This window comes from Microcebus murinus, chromosome X (assembly GCF_040939455.1).
Source record: "Microcebus murinus isolate Inina chromosome X, M.murinus_Inina_mat1.0, whole genome shotgun sequence".
NCBI lineage: Eukaryota > Metazoa > Chordata > Mammalia > Primates > Cheirogaleidae > Microcebus > Microcebus murinus.
Window position 1 is genome coordinate 37,405,125 of NC_134136.1, and position 16,775 is coordinate 37,421,899.

General features: G+C 39.3%; 1 protein-coding gene across 1 annotated transcript in view; it reads right to left on the reverse strand.

Moving 5' to 3' along the window:
* GUCY2F (guanylate cyclase 2F, retinal) overlaps positions 1–16,775 on the reverse strand; it is a 101,443-nt gene that overhangs the window by 47,058 nt on the left and 37,610 nt on the right. Inside the window, exons 7-8 of the mRNA XM_012751368.2 lie at positions 12,689–12,820; positions 3,902–3,991 (exon numbers count right to left, since the gene is read on the reverse strand). Of these exons, the coding sequence (XP_012606822.2) occupies positions 3,902–3,991; positions 12,689–12,820 (222 nt within the window). The remainder of the gene's footprint in view (positions 1–3,901; positions 3,992–12,688; positions 12,821–16,775) is intronic.

The window sequence follows — 16,775 nt, forward strand, 5'->3', positions numbered from 1 at the left end:
ATAAAGGTACATTAAAGATAAGAAACCATGAATTTATGGTGAAAACAACATACCTTATTGCATGCCACAATATTTGACTGTTCGAGTGCAGGCACAAAGAAAGTTAAGAGTTGGGATCATACAGAATTAGAATTTTGCAAGTGTGTCTGACCAAAAAGATAGAAATAAGAATGTATTCAAATGATGAATTATGGAGTCTAAATTGGAAAAGAAAGACTTGGGGGCTTGAAGAAAGCAGAGGTCAGTAGACTAGAAGACTTGATGGAGTCAAATATAGGCATAGTTGGGGAAAAAAGGAGGTTGTAGTCAGAGAGTATGATGTTTGAATTTATTATTTTGGCGATGAAGCATTTTCAGTGGCAGTTATAGATGATGAAAAAGCCCAAGGTATAATGGTAGCAGTGTCTGGCCAAAGAAGAATGGAAGAGAAGATTATTAATATTAGAGATGATACGGCAAAGCATGAAATAGCCAAGATGTATAGATGTCTATGGGGACGTTGATGTCACCAGCATAATGGCAGGTCTTGGCGTAGAAAGGAAGATCATGAGCCATATCCCAAAATATTCATTACATCAGGGGAGGAGTAGAGTACCGTAAGAGGTGATGGAGAGTGTGCTAAAATTGAATGGCAGTAGCCTCAAAACTTGTGTGTGTGCATGAACGCACGTGAGTGTGTGTATGGGGGTGTGTATGTGTATGTTTAACAAAGGGAAGGGGATCATTGTTGGAGAAGTGTCATCAGTGAGCGAGGAATTCAATTCCACCCCTGATCCTGAGGTAATGAGGCACAATAACAGCCACAACTAGAGAAGAAATGGCTATGGAGAAGATAATATTCTCAGTAGAGGCTCTAGATTGATCCAAAACTTTTTTTCCCACAAAACTAACATTTTGTTTCATAGCAACAGAAGTTTCCTCCTCTTCATGTTTCTTAGAGAGACAAAGAGAACCTTGAAGAACTGAGAATTGCCCAGGAAGAGTTCCAGGATTCTCTCCATTTGTCTTTGGAGGAGCAGGGGGGTATGCTAATCAGTTCCAGATGAAGGGGAACAACATGAGAATGAGAGACAGAGCCTGATTGTCTTGCATACACTTTTGCAAAAGTTGGAACTCTAAAAGATGTTGAAAATTATCAGCCCTTGGGCCTTCTGACTCCAGCTGTTTGCCTTTCAAGAATATTGATCTCTTTGTGGACTGTTTCTTTCTATACCTGGATCACCAAGATCTGCTTTGCAGTCCTGCCCCTGGTACCCAGTCCCATCATTTCAAGATCATGAATGCACATAAATAGTCAAGGCAGTGATGGACTCACAATGGTAGTATGGTCATATTTACCTCCAGCTTCACAAAACCATTAGAAAGGAATCAGGGGCTTCTACGTGGTAAATTCTAGAAAATTGTGGCCTTTTTTTTTCCTGTACCTGACATGGCCACACAAGTCAGTGAAGGGAACACACAAAAAGATGTCATGAGGAGGATGGGAGGCAGTTTTCTCACTTGTTGGAGAAAAAAAGTTACACATACTGAAAAGGAAAAAACTAAAATGAACCCTGTGGCATTGGATTAGAATTAGAGGCTTCGGTATGAACTTATGGTTTTAGATAGAAAGATAGATAGATAGATAGATAGATAGATAGATAGATAGATAGATAGATAGATAGATAGATAGATAATAGATTATAGATCCTAACCAACTGAATAAAATAAAAATTCATACACACATACTGATATAAATGAATGAATAAATAAATAAATTGGGGAGAAGGAAAGCTTTTTCCTTATAATAAAGTGCCAACCAGTAAATGTAGAAAGAAGGCTGGAAATAGAAATTCATCAATGGATGCTAAAATTAGTGGGTAAAACTTCAATAAAGAACAGGATATTTACATAGACTCAAAGTATTTCCCCCCAAATTATGTATTAATCACAATGGGATAAATACAGTAAATCTCCAGAGGAGAAACTTGGTAGACATCACCTATGCCAAATAATCAAGTTAACATCACCAATAATGGGATGATTGACATTGTGTGCCTCCTGATACAGTGTACTGAAAAGGACACATCAATTCTGTAGTGTTCTAGCTGAAGATGCACAACCTAAATCTAACCACAAAGAACATGGAGCAAACCCAAATTAAGGGACGGTCTACCAAATAACTGACCCGAATTCTTTAAAAATACCAAGGTGAAGAAAAACAAAGAAAAGTCTGACAAACTTTCAGATTAAAGGCAACTAAAGAGACATGACAACCAACTACATTGTGTAAATCTGGATTGGAAACTGACCTGGGAGAAATTAGCTATATTGTATTAAAACCATTGACAAATTAGAATATGGACAGTGGTTTAGATAATAGTATTTTATCAATGTCACATGTTCTTATTTTGATCATTATACTGTAGTTATGTACAAGAATGTCTTTGTTTGGGGGAACACACTGAAGTATTTAGAGGTAAAAAGGCCTAGTATCTACAGCTTACTTTCAAATGGTGCAGAAAAATAATGTACATGAATATGTAAACAGGTAATAAAAAGCAACTGGGTAAAATGTAAACAATTGCTAAATCTGGGTAGGGTACACAAGAGGCCCTTGAATTATTCTTATAGCTTTTCTATAAGTTTGAAATTATATCCAAATTAAAAGTTACCAAAAAAGATGTCATGGACACACTCTACCTTGGGTCAATACCTATCTTCTTATTTCCATACTTCTGGTATATCAGCTTCACCAGGTTTGGCCCTGTTTTGGTTCCATATTTTGGTTCTAGCTTTCTGTTTAGCATCCTGGATCATCAAACTAGTGTGGAATGGCCTATTTTAGCTCTGACCTTGGTTCCCTTTCTGGACCCATCTCTCTTTATCTTCCTTTCATCTCCAGGCATGAAAGTCACATATAAGAAAAATATCAAATCACAATATCTCATCCTGACCCCCAGGGCATGTGCTGTCCTCAATGGGCCACATCTCTTCCATTTCTTTTGTTTTTTCACTTGTACAGTGTTCTCGATGTAGTAGGTGCCTCGTTCAGATTTGTTGGAATGATTTAAAATTGTCTGCTTCATATATGTGGAGAAATATATGATTACCTTCTAAAATCCCACTCTCAAGAGTCTGAAGGAACCCAAAACAGTATCCACAAATCTTGTTTGGACTCAAAGTTCAAGGAGGAGCCAAGATTTTAAATGGTATGGAAGGGATCATCAGCATCCCTGTCTTATCTACAGGCTGCTTCCTTAAGTCAACCATCCAAGGACTCTTTGAACAGAATTAGTGTGATTAGAGAAATAACCATTTTCAAACAGAAATTACCAGGTGACTTGTCCAGATCTGAAAAATGGGGATTTTGAATGATGATGGTATATTTACTTGAAAATAATCATAATAGCTACCATTTTACAAAGAAGCTATGTGCCAGAAAATTTGCAAGATGCTTTGCGTGCTTTGTCTCTTTAAATGATGGAGACTCAGACTTTTGGGGGGAGGGGGGGAAATGGGCATTTATTGAAACCTTGACATCTGTACCCCCATAGTATGCCAAAATAAAAAAAAAAAAATAAAAAAAAATAAAAAAAAAAATTATCATCCCAATCTAGGAAGTAGACATTAATATACCCCTTTTACAAATAAGGAAACTAAGGCTCAGGTACTGTAGATGACTTGCCCAAGTTAATATAGCTCTTAGGTGGTAGAGCTTGAGTTTGAATGCTTCATGTCTCTTTGACTCCAGAGCCCATATTTTTGGCATTGAATCACATGATCATACCAACCCAATAACAACCTTGCAGTTACCCTGCACTGATTTGTTAAGAGGTCTTCCTCCTAACAGCTGGAGTTAGTTACTTTGGAGAATAGATTGATTTTTGTGGAAATATATATAAATGAGAGTTTCTCATACCATTTCAAACACATCACTTGCACTTGATTTGATGGACTTAATGTCTCCAAAATCTCCAGGGGGAAACTTTTTCAGCCATACCCAGTCACCCTAGAAAGAAAAGATAGAGAATAATGAAGAAACTTAGTTGCCAGAAGCTTTAGAACAATGACCCTTCTACATGAACAGTTTATAGTTACACCACCAACCCAAATAGACTTTGTCCTCCTCTCCCACCCTCAACCTCCTGGACATTCTGTTTTCTGGACTAAAATGAGGTCATACACAGAAGTTAAAGTTAAAAATTCCAATTACTCAAGACAGGGAAACAATTGCAAGTGTGCAGACTTCAGAAAAGGAATGATACCACTCTGTGCAAAGCCTTCCTTAACTAACTGCCGAAAGTGCTTGGTCATTTCACTTATTCATAGCTACTAAATGATGTAGCACCAGGTTCCCTGCGATTAATGGTGATGGTTGGTGGTTGCAATTCCCACTGCCTTGAGGCGTCTGTGGAGGGAAATGTAAGGTGGGAGACTGGGAGATATACTGCAGCAAATATTTCCTACATTTACCTTGATCCATTTTTCTCTTGTGGGATGGGCCATTTGTGTGTATGTGGGAGGGGGTGCTCTTATGCTTTAATCATAAACCATTTGACTTAAATGCAGATTAAACATTTTCATTTGAATGCACAAATGCACTACCATAGTAATATGAGTAATCTAGGCTCCTTCAAAAGTCTATTTCCTACTTATTAAGTACAAACTGCTATTTCTACGGCTGCTGTCAAGTCAAAAACAACAATTATTTTATTGTCTTCACTTCAGCACCAGTGCCTGATAGATAATTTTCTTCTATGTGCATAGCCTCAAGGATTCATCAGTCATCAAGCTCTATTTAGTTTCTGTCCAACCTAAATTTTTTTTAAAAACAGTACAAATATAGATTCCCTTTTCTCCATAATAGTAATAATGCCTTACATTTGCACAACGGTCCCTACTCTTCAAAGTGCTTTCACATCTATTACCTATAGCCTGGAGATTCCATTTCAGGCTGCGCCAACTTGTCATCGAGTAGAGATAATAAAGCAGAGAGCTCTGAGCAGTCAAATTCCAAGAATAAGGAATATATCCAGCTGTGGCACTGCATCTGGAAACCTGCTGGGAGCAAAGGCTAATGGGAGCTGCAGGCTTCTGAGTTACTTGCCCTCATTTTGTGTCAGCGTCTACTAACCAAGGAGCTCAAAGCCTTTTAATTAGGAAATGCCTCTCTGAGACCTTCCGCTGCTAAACAGAACTGCACTGGCCAAGCTCAGTGCTCACAGAGCTCAGAAGGGTAGCCCAGGATCAATGCTTGCCTGAAAGTATGGTCAAGGCATTTGCCCCAGCAATTCTCCAAGTGTGGCCCTGAACTAGCCGTGTCAGCCATCACCTGGGAACTGGTCAGAAAGACCAATTCTCAAGCCCCACCCAACACTTACAGAATCAGAAATTGTGGAGGTGAGGTCAAGCAATCCGTGTTTTCATAAGCCCTCCGTGTGATTCTGATGCATGTTAAAGTTTGCAACCCACCACCCCAGTCCTTGCCTTTCCCCTTTCCCACCTCTGTGATACTCCCCTCATTCATACCCTCTTCATTTACCTCTCACTAAGTTTCTGTGATCAAAACCTGCTCTCAGCCAGGGATCTAAAACTCATTCATAGAAGTCAGGAGGGACTGACACAAGTGTGAAGTTCTACCCTCCAGAGGACTTTGTCCTTTAGAGGGATCAAATCTTAAACTGAAAGAATAAAAGTCTAACTGGTAATTTACAAAATCAGCCAATGTGTGGGGAAATACTGGTGGACAAAAAAGCCTTCCCAGCACCTTTGCAACTATGTTACTTGGCCCATGGTCACTGCTAGCTGCTACAGCACCTTTGTGCTAATTAGAAAAGGGTGCTTTCTCTCAAGTTAAAAAAAAAGAATTAGTATGCCAGGCGCTGTGGCTCAGGCCTATAATCCTAGCACTCTGGGAGACTGAAGCAGGAGGATCCTTTGAGCTCAGGAGTTCGAGACCAGCCTGAGCAAGAGCAAGACCCTGTCTCTACTAAAAATAGAAAAAATTAGCTGGACAACTAAAAATACATAGAAAAAATTATCCAGGCATGGTGGTGCATGCCTGTAGTTCCAGCTACTCAGGAGACTGAGGCAGGAGGATTGCTTGAGCCCAGGAGTGTGAGGTTGCTGTGAGCTAGGCTGACACCACGGCACTGTAGCTTAGGCAACAGAGTGAGACTCTGTCTCAAAAACAAACAAACAAAAAACGAATTATGTGAGTATATTATTGTACAGCCTGTGGCAGCCCTGTGATGCTCGGCAGCAGGCACACAGGCATGTATACACACAGGCATGTGCCACCCTCTCATTTACTGACACATGCCCCAGACACCAGGGACACATTCCACTAGCAGCATGGATACTCCACACATCATCAAGCTTTACCTGTCAAGTGAGCCCTCTTTGTCAAGTTTGAAGTTAAGCTGTTGGGGTGGGAGTGTGAAACTGGAATGGGACATCTAAAACTATTAAGCAGAAAAGAGAAGCATCCTCAAGCAACTTCTGGGGCATGGTTGAGATAGTACATACACAGATATATATATATATATATATATATATATATATATATATATATATATATATATATTTGCCAATGATTGTGTATGTGCATAGTCAGGTGTGCCAGTATAGATGGAGATGTGAGAAGGCTCTTCCACCACGCCTTTCCAGGATTAGAAAGGGAAGTCAGAATCTCTATACCCACTCCTGCACCACTCACATATCAGTTAGTATATGTCTACAATGTGAATAGTGTCGTGTCCCCATGCAGTGCACAACCTGAACATCAATACTAGGAGTCCTGACCCTGCCCTACACCTGGTACTTGATACCTTCTTCCTAGAGTTAGCCCCATTGCAGACATAGGTTAGCCTTCTCTCTGGCTTATTAATTGCCATGAGCAGCTAAGCAGACCTTTTTCCTGCCAAATCACCAAATGTGAGAGCTGGAAAGGGTCTTAGGTATCCCTAGCCCAATCCTTTAATATTTTGATAAAGAAATTGAAGCCTGAAGAGATTAAGTGACTCGCCCAAGGTCAGAAGCCTAGGTAGTAACAGAGCCAGAAACTGAACCAAGGTTCCCCATCTCCCACTTTGTTGCTCTTTCTTCTCATTGGGCTTTCTTTGGTTTGGGAGATTTGTGTGTGTTTGTTTTGAGATTTAAATAATTCTCACAAACTTTGCAAGCAAATTTTTATTGAGTCTGTGTGCGTCCTACTTCATGAATAATGAGAAAAAGGGAGGAAATGGGCAGGTTTTATCTTCACCACACATGCACTATTTGTTTTGGTTTTTTCTTTTAAAAGAGAATGATAAAATACTTCACTCATCACTCACTTTTTAATTAAGAACAAGAAACATCAAACTCTATTCACTGAAGTTTTTAGAAGTAATTTAAAGTCCATCAGTTTTGAACTAAGGCAGTGGTGTATTAACTAAGAGGCAAGAGAACTAGATCCTAGACCTGGCTCTGCTTCAAACTCAACGGTAACCTTAAAGAAGCCACTCAATTTGCCTGAACCTCAGTTTCCTCACTGATACAGCTGGACTCACTAGATGGTTTCTTCGGTCCTTTTCAGCTCTGATGATCTATGAGTCTGTAAGGAGAAAGAAAAGGTGGTTGGTGGAAGGGAGAGGGGGAGAGAGAGAGCTATAAGGAATATAGACTGTGGGAAGACAGAAAAAAAAAAGGTTCTGGGAAAGGGAAATGAATGGGGACAGAGAGAAAGGTGAGACAAAGAGGAAAACACGAGGAAAGGCTGAGAGGCAGAGAGGCAGTAGGAGTCAGAAAATGAAGAGGGAAGATGAATTCAGTGGATTCTCCCTGCGTGTCTCAGGGTTACACTGCTGCCCACCTCACCCCCTCTCCCCAAGACTATGGCTGCCAGAGCAGACCATGACATGTCCCCACTACATCTGTCATTCACAGCTCTTTCTGCTCAGCAGTTGGCTCATCTGGCTTTCCTTTCACATTTCAAAGGGTATCTGTAAAATAAGTGCTGGTTTTCTGTGCAGTTCCTAAGGTTATGCATCCGTGTGTACAAAGTGTGAATATGTGTCAGTGTAGTACAATGTTATGGCATGTCCTAGAGAAGCCTATCTTTTGCTGTTAGATATCTGCTACCCTAGGAACATTATCAGGAAATTCCGACTCTTCCAATAACAATTACTAGAAATTGTTAATTTATTTTAAACAGAGACTAGATAACGAGTCTTCTTTATAACACTCCTAACAGAGGACCATTTCTGAAGGCACACTGGACTTCTTTGTTTGATCTGTTGATTCAATTGACTTATATTCCCTCCCAGAGTCCTCTTTAGCCCTCGCCAGGCAGTTTTCTAGCCTCAGCTGTCTTCCTTCACACCCTGCCATCAGCCTAATCTTGACTTCACCATGTGCTATTATTCTCACTAACACCCTCCTTTTGTGAAGATAAAGGCCCCCTTTGGCCTCCACAGTTCAGAAATACTCATGATCTGATCGACCAACAGTCATTCTTGGGACTAAGCTCTCTGCCTCCTTCCAAAATGAGAAAATATCTGACAGATTCTTAAACACCAGTTATATACAGATGTTTATTTTTTCTCTTCTCAATTCTACACTATAACCTTCCAACCCCACCAAATAAAACATACCACAATTTAACACATAAATTCTTCCACTGAATCAGAGACTCATAGCATATCTGAGCCAGAAAAAGCCTTAGAGGGTCTCATAGACCAACAATTTTCAACCGTGGCTGCACATATCAGAGAACTTAAAAAAAAAATACCAACACCTGGGCCCCATGTCATACCAACTGAATCAGAATTGCTGGGGGTGGTGCCTGGGAATAGGTAATTTTTAAAGCTCCCCAAGGAGATTCTAATGAGCAACCAGGATTGAGAATTTAGTTCAACTCCTCACTTTACAGATTAAAAACCAAGATTATTGAGATTAACTTCAAAATCTTAGAGGTGTCAATACATTTGTAAAGCCATCAGCTCATTCCATTTGACATTCAAAAGCTATCTGATTACCTTATCTTAGGTCTTTGAGAGAATAGAGCTGCCAATTCTCCAATACCTCAAGTTTATATTTGAAGCAAATCTCCTCTTCGATTAAATTAAGAAAAAGGCAAGCTCCAGAAGTTTCCTGCCACTGATTTAAGTCAAAGCCCTCAGGTACACTAAAACAATGTCAATCTTGGTTTTCAAGGCCTGAGTCCATTTTTGCTGCTATAACAGAATATCTGAGACTGGGAAATTTATAAAGAATACTTTATTTTCTCATGGTTCTGGAGGCTGGAAAATCTAAAATCAAGGCACCAGCAGGTTTGGTTGTCTGGTGAGGTCTGTTCCCTGTTTCCAAAATGGTGCCTTATTGCTGCACCTTCTGGAGGAAAAGCCCCACCTTTTAATACCATCACATTGACCATTGAGTTTCAACACCTGAATTTTGGAGGAGACACATTCAAACCATAGCATTTCACTCTTGTTCCCCAAAATTTTGTGTTTCTCACATGCAAAATCCATTTATTCTATCCCAAAAGTCTTAACTCATTCCAGCATCAACTCAAAAGTCTAAAGTCCAAAGTGTCATCTAAGTCAGACATGAGGAGACTCAAGACACCATTCATGCAGAGGCAAATTGCTCTATTGCTCTCCAGCTGTGAACCTGTGAAATCAAACACGTTATGTACCTCCAAAATACAATGGTGAGATAGGGACAGGACAGATCTTTGTATTCCAAAAGTGAGAAATAGGAAAGAAGAAACAGGTAACAGGTCCCAAGTAAGTCCAAAACCCAACAAAACAAACAACATTCAATCTTGAGGCTTGATAATAATCTTCTTTGACTCCATGTCCCAACTCTTGGACACACTGGAGTGGAGGTTGGGCCCCCAAGGCCACAATGGACCCTCCTTCATGGCTTAGCTGGGTATAACCCATGCACAGTTCTCATGGGTTGGAGTCAGGTACCTACAGCTCTTCCAGGATGGCATTGCATTCTGGTGATTCCACAGGTCTGGGGTCTCAGGGGAAGCCCTCTTTCCACAGATCCACTAAGCACTGTCCTCATGGAGGCTCTCTGTGTTCGCCCTGACTCCATAGTCCTGCTGGGCATTGCCCTAGTGGGAACCCTTTGCTGTGGGCCTAACCCTGTAGTTCCACTGGGCATTATTCTAGTAAGGACTCTCTGCAGTGGCCCTGCCCCAGTGGCAAGTTGCTGCCTGCATTCCAGGGTTGTCCAAAACATCCTTTGAAACCTAAATGGAGAGAACCATGTCTCCATATCTCATATCTGCAAAGTTAGCACCATGTGGATACTGCCAAGATTTATGGATTGTACCTTCTTGAGAAGTGGCCTGAGCCATGCCTGGGCCCAGTTGAGTCACAGCTGGGGAGATCCAGGAGCAATGCACCAGGATGTGGAAAACAGAGACTTGAGTCAGTCCTGGGCAGCAAGCCCTGAGATCCCACAGGTGTCCTGGGCCCTTTCAGTACCCTGGGTCTCTCCTTTGAAACTGTTAAGCCCTCAAGGCACTATACTCTTATTTGAAACTGTTCAGCCCTCAAGGTGCTGGCACTCTGGGCCTGTGATGGGCATAGCAGCCTTGAAGATTTCCAAAATGACTTTAGGGTCATTCTCCCATTGTTTTGATGAATAGCATCTTGCTTCCCTCTATCCATACTAACTTTCTTATCAAAATTTTTTGGCCATATACTTGGTTTTCTCTCCTAAACATGCTTTTTAATTTAATCTTTACATGACCAACCAGGCTGAGAATTTTCCAGATCTTTACCTTGTGCTTCCCTTGTGGTTATAAATTGTCTTTAAATCATTTCTCTCTTCTCACATTTTATTATAAGCAGTTAAAAGAAGCCATGCAACACCCTGAATGCTTCGGTGCTTAGAGATTAATTCCACTAAATATCTTTGTTCATTGTGTGCAAGTTCTACCTTTTATAAATTCCTTGAACATGGATATAATTCAGCCAAGCTCTTCACCAATTTATAACAAGAATGGCTTCTTTTCCCATTTCCAATACCTTATCCCTCATTTCCACCTAAGACCTCATCAGACTGGCCTTTATCATATATATTTCTACCAACATTGTGTTCACAACCACTTAAGTAATCTCCAAGAAGAATCAGAATTTTTGTACAGCTCTTTTCTTATTCTAAGCCCTCACCAGAATTGCCCTTAATATTTCATTCACAGAAATCTAAATTTTTTTCTAGCATTCATTTCAAAACTGTTACAGCCTCTATTCATTACCCAGTTGGAAAGCTGCTTCCACATTTGTAGGTATATGTTATCGTAACACCCACTTCTCTGGTACCAATTAGTCCATTGTGCTGCTATAACAGAATACCCAAGACTAGGTAATTTATAAAGAACAGAAATTTATTTTCTCACAGTTCTGGAGGCTGGGAAGTTCAATATCAAGGCACCAGCAGGGTTGGTTGTCTAATGAGGGCTGCTCTCTGCTTCCAAGATGGAGGAATGTTGTGTCCTCACATGGCAGAAGCACAAGATAGCCAAATGCTGCATGAAACCTCTTTTATAAGAGCAGTCATCCCATTCATGAATAGGGACTCATGAGTAGGGATCCCTAATGGCCTAATCACCTCCTAAAGGCCCCACCTCTTAATATCATCACATTGGCCATAAAGTTTTAACATCAGAATTTTGAAGGGAACATATTCAAACTTGAGCAAGTCTCCTGTCAATTATTTATCCAATGGAGGAGAGTATTCACTTGGAAAATCCAATGTGGTTGACAATCTAAAATCTCATTCTGTACGGTTTTGGACTTTCCTTGTAGTTACTGTTGAAGTTGAGAGTGTTTGCTGCTTTTTGGAGTATCTTCAAACAAAACAAAGAAACCACACTGGGCAGATCTTACTTAGGAGGGGCAGAAAGGCAGTCTAGTTCCTCTTTTACCCCCTGCTTAACTCTTTCCTGCTGAGAAGAAACAGCTCATCTCTCCAACTGATGCAAGATTTGTTCTGGTTGCCAAATTCCAGTATCATAGAACAAGGGGTATGGGGTGGATTCTTAAACCTTGAAAGACAGAAACTTCAGTAAAATAAAAAGGATCTCTATTTTATGCAGCAGAAAGTAACCTATTACTCTAAGAAGCAGAACAGGCAAAGAGAAATAAATAATGAATAATTTTAAGTTTCAATAATATCAGAGGATAACAGGTGCAAGAAGAGCAACTAGAATTTGAAGAGAAGGGAACCCCAAACCCTACCTGTACAGGCATGTCTCTAGACATCTTATCACAAACAGTAGACTCAGGAAGTCATTTCTTCTCTTATTATCTATATATCTTTGGAAATGAGTGACGTGTTTAAGTGTTTGGGTCTCAAGGACATTTTTTACGTGCATAGTACATACATGGAGTTCAAAGATCAATGAAGTCATAGGTAAATAGATTAGTTGCTGAGGAAAAGAATTGTCAAAAATGTCCACCAGGGGGGGAAATGGGCATTTATTGAAACCTTAAAATCTGTACCCCCATAATATGCCAAAATAAAAAAAAAAAATGTCCGCCAAACAAGTCCATAAGTAGACACAGACAAAAAAAAAAAAACTTGAAACACTTGCCAAAAGCCTCAATATTTTTGCCCAAAGACTAGTTACTAAATCACTTCCTCCTTTCCTTATTTTAAAATCCAAGAAGGCAGCAGATTAGATAGTTGTTGAATGTCTTACCTCATAAATTGCTATGTTGGAGTTTTCATAGGTAGCTGGAGTTAGACTCCCTGAAGAAAAGGAGAGTCTTGGGGACCTCCCACTTTGGACCTCTGAGGTGATCTGGAAGCTTACACTGGCACGACTTCCTCTCTGAGAAAGGATTAGAAAAGAAAGGTTATGAACAAAAATACTTGTGATTTGGCATAGAATATTGACCTATGATATAGATACTGTGCTTATTGGTTTTCTCTTTTTTATTACTAAGAAAGTAGCTCTATGAGTTGAACCCTGTAAATAAGAGATTGAATGATTTTCTCTATCCCTCCAAACTTTTTTTTCTTTAGCTCAGGGATGGTAACCTTGCTTAACCTCCATATATCACCAAAAAAGGTAAAGATTTGTAAGTGCTTCCATCTCCTAGAAGGGATTAGAGTTGTAGAAGTGGAGGGCAAGAAAGAATACCTGTCATAACTGAATCTAGGACCCTCATTTTACAGACAAAAAACTGAGACCAAAAAAGGTAAAATAAGTTTCCCAATATCATATAGCTAGTCAAGTATTTAGTTACAAGGAGGGTTGTTTATAAAAATCTAACTTTTGAAAATATCAATAGCAAAACTAGGATAGAATCCCACTCTCCTAACTCTCAGGACTGGCTCATTTTGTTATACTATCCTGAATGACATCCTTCTTTGTGCAGGTAAGATTTATGGCAGAGGGTATCCAGAAAGCAATAATATGGTCGAGAGTGAGTAGATCATCTGCCTATGATTTATGAGTCTGATGGTTAAGTAGGCCAAATTCTCTATTGCTTGATTTGTTAACTTATACACATAAGTCTAGTAAGAGAGGGCTGGGAACCACCCAGTAGTATGACAAGAAGAAGAGTTATCTGCAATCTGCGTTAACCTTTAAAATTGAACTTCTATAACTTCAACTGAACCAGTAGACTTATTTCACATGAAGATATAATAAATCAACAGGTTCTTCATATTCTTCTCCATATCTCCAAATGTGCCTTTCTTAAAATTATAGCAATTCAGAGCTAGCAGTTACATTTGGTATTATCTAGGCCAATGCTCACCCCTACCTCCAACACTCTCATTTCATAATGAGGAAACAGAGGCCTAGAGGAATATGTAAGGGCTGAAACAAGAATTTTGATGTTATATTTTCTGGTCTTGTGCTCCTTCTACCATATCATGTTCTGTTTCACTCTTGCTTGCCAATAAAAATTAGTCTTTAGTACTTTCCAACACTCTGCCCTTAATGGTCTTTGATCAACTAAAGACCACTAGTTGCCTTAGCCTTGAGTTAAGCTCCTTCTACCAAGACTATTGCAGTTGAACTTCCAAGACAATAATAAACTATACCGAGCCCCCAATATACTGAAATCCCAACAGCTCAAAATTCAGACAAGATGTAAAACTTGACTCTTCACACAACCCTTGCATCAACTTGAACTCTCCCCAACAGAGCAAGGCCAGGGAGGAATCTACTTCCCTTTCATTCTTTATTTTCATATCTCAGCAGGAGCACCTAGATCTGTATATTGAGATATAAAACTCTCCATGAAGGGCAAAGGAGAAAGCGAGAGAATCTGCCAAAATCCACATAGATATTTGGACTTCAGCTTCGCTTTCTTCTAAAAACTTCCTTTCTTAACCTGACTTCTCCTGACCTGCCAATTTTTCTAGACTGAATTAATTTTATATTCACCAAGAGTTTACACTTTCAGACATTCCATTTGGATGGAATTCTTGGCTTGGCTTCTTGACTGATTAGACACAGCCAGCTGCAAGTTTGTGACTACACAGCAATTAAGGAAAATGTATGCTTCCCCTTTTTCCATCAGAATCCCTGATACAAGCCAAATGCCAAAAGGGATCTGGAGGCCAACAGCTATGTTCTCCTAGGGTAATGCCATCCTTTTCCACTTGGGCCAAAATAGTGAAAAAAAATTTCCTATAAGGCCTATAAATCTCTGCTGCTATTCATTTTTCCTACTCTTATGGCAAAAAAGGGTGATGATTGTGTTTTTACTTTCATTACGTCAAACTTTATGCACAAATGAAAAGAGATCTATCATCATGAGCAAGATTTTAAAACCATAGGCACTTTGTTCATCTGAAGGTAGCACTACTCAGCTATTTATGGTGATTTTGTGAGAACTGATATGCTTTAGTCACCCAAATGTAGTTTATATCTCAGTAAAAATGTGATGAGGCATAGGTGGAAGTTTTACAGACTACACTGGACTACTGCAACATCTACACAAAAAAGGCTAATTCAATTCAAAATTGAGCTATATTTATTGTTTTGATACATCAGAGCCAAAACGCTAGGCAATTGGCATGAAATGTAATGTCATTTTGACATGGATGCCACTAACGAAGTAGGGATTTAAAAATAGATTTATGGTTTTTGACCAAAACTTTATTATATTTTGCTACATTTAGACAATAATTTCTATCTAGTCTTCTACTTTTACTACCCATCACCCATTTCTGGATAAAATATCTTGTTGCAGAATCGAACATCTTTTTTTCGTACTATTGGGTTATGTATTGGGATTGCTTCAGAGCTTATTATTTCAGCATCTATGGTTTCTATTTAATGTAGGAAATTTCATACAAGGGCATATTGAGTATGGCAAATTCAGACAAATTCTATCACCATGAGTCCTAGGTTCCTCTGGTGGCTTCAAAAATGGAGACTAATATCAGTACAATTTTATGGCATGAAGATGGAGTATAGCTTCCAGCCACAGTGATAGTTTTGACTTTCAGCAATACATTTCCAGGAAGATGTTATCAACCTTACAAAAGGATCTGATGATTTAAACAAGTAAGAATTAGAGTTGTAATTGAGAATTAAATCAAACAGCTGAACAATTCATTTGACTCCAACTGCACAGGGTATTACCATGCAAATCCATTCTCACCCAGCCAACTAATTAAACATACCTTTCAGTGTCACGTTTAGGAAAATGACAAGTTTGGCCACTGAGGTAACAATTAGTTCTCAAGTCTGGTCCAGTTGTGTAGCAAGAACAAATGGCACACGGGGATGATATAATGTGTTTACATATTTTTCCTATATCATGCTGTCAACACACTAGAATATGCAAAGACTAGTCTCTTCTCCAAGCTTCTGTTTATGCTGTTTCCTCTACCTAGGATGCCTATAAGGGCCAGGCATGCGATATAAAAAGGTGAAGTTCATTGAGTTTAAGACAATATAGAGTGATGGGAACTGTATCAAACTGCAGAGAGCATGGCTCTTCTAAAAAGAGCAACTACTTCTCAGCTGCATCCAATTGCCACAATGAGACCCAAGGTTGCTAGATCTTCCAACCTCTAAAGAAAACTCAGAAATCCACATTTTTATGTGTAATTTCACAATTTCAAGATTCTAACTAGTATTTTTTTATAATTGTGACGGTCAAACAAAAAAATGGTTACCAGTTTGTGACCTGTGACCCAGACAAATCCTATCTTTAAGGCCCAGCTTTGATGCTGAGTCTCTGAAAAACCTTCCTCCAGTGATCTGCTTCCTCTGAAGTCTTACTGCATTTCTAGTGTCTTTGTGCAATATGACACCTATCAACTCTCTGATGCAGTATAATTTGTCTCTTTAACTTGATTATAATACCCTTGAAAGCAGGGACTACATGTGATCTCTCATAAAACCTAGCCCAGGGTTAGGATACAGTAGCAAGCCCTTAATGAAGATCACTAATTACAACACAATCACAAACAGAACAGAACTTTTGGTGAAACTCAACTCTATTTCACTAGTGAATGAATTCACCAAACTTTTATAAGCACCTACTATATCATAAGCACCATGTCAGATGTTGTGGGCTAACATTAAAAAAAAAAAATGTACCTCTGCACTTGAGGAACTAACAATCAAATGTTGAGTCCAAATATATAAGAACTACATGAAGTCAAAGCTAAATTACTGCTTAAAGTGCACTGCATTCACTTCCACAACACTGTTCTAAGGTAGTGCTATCTAATAGAAACATAACATGAGCCACATTTATAATTTTAAGTTTTACAGTAGTCACATTAAAAAGCATAAAAAGAAACAGGTAAAA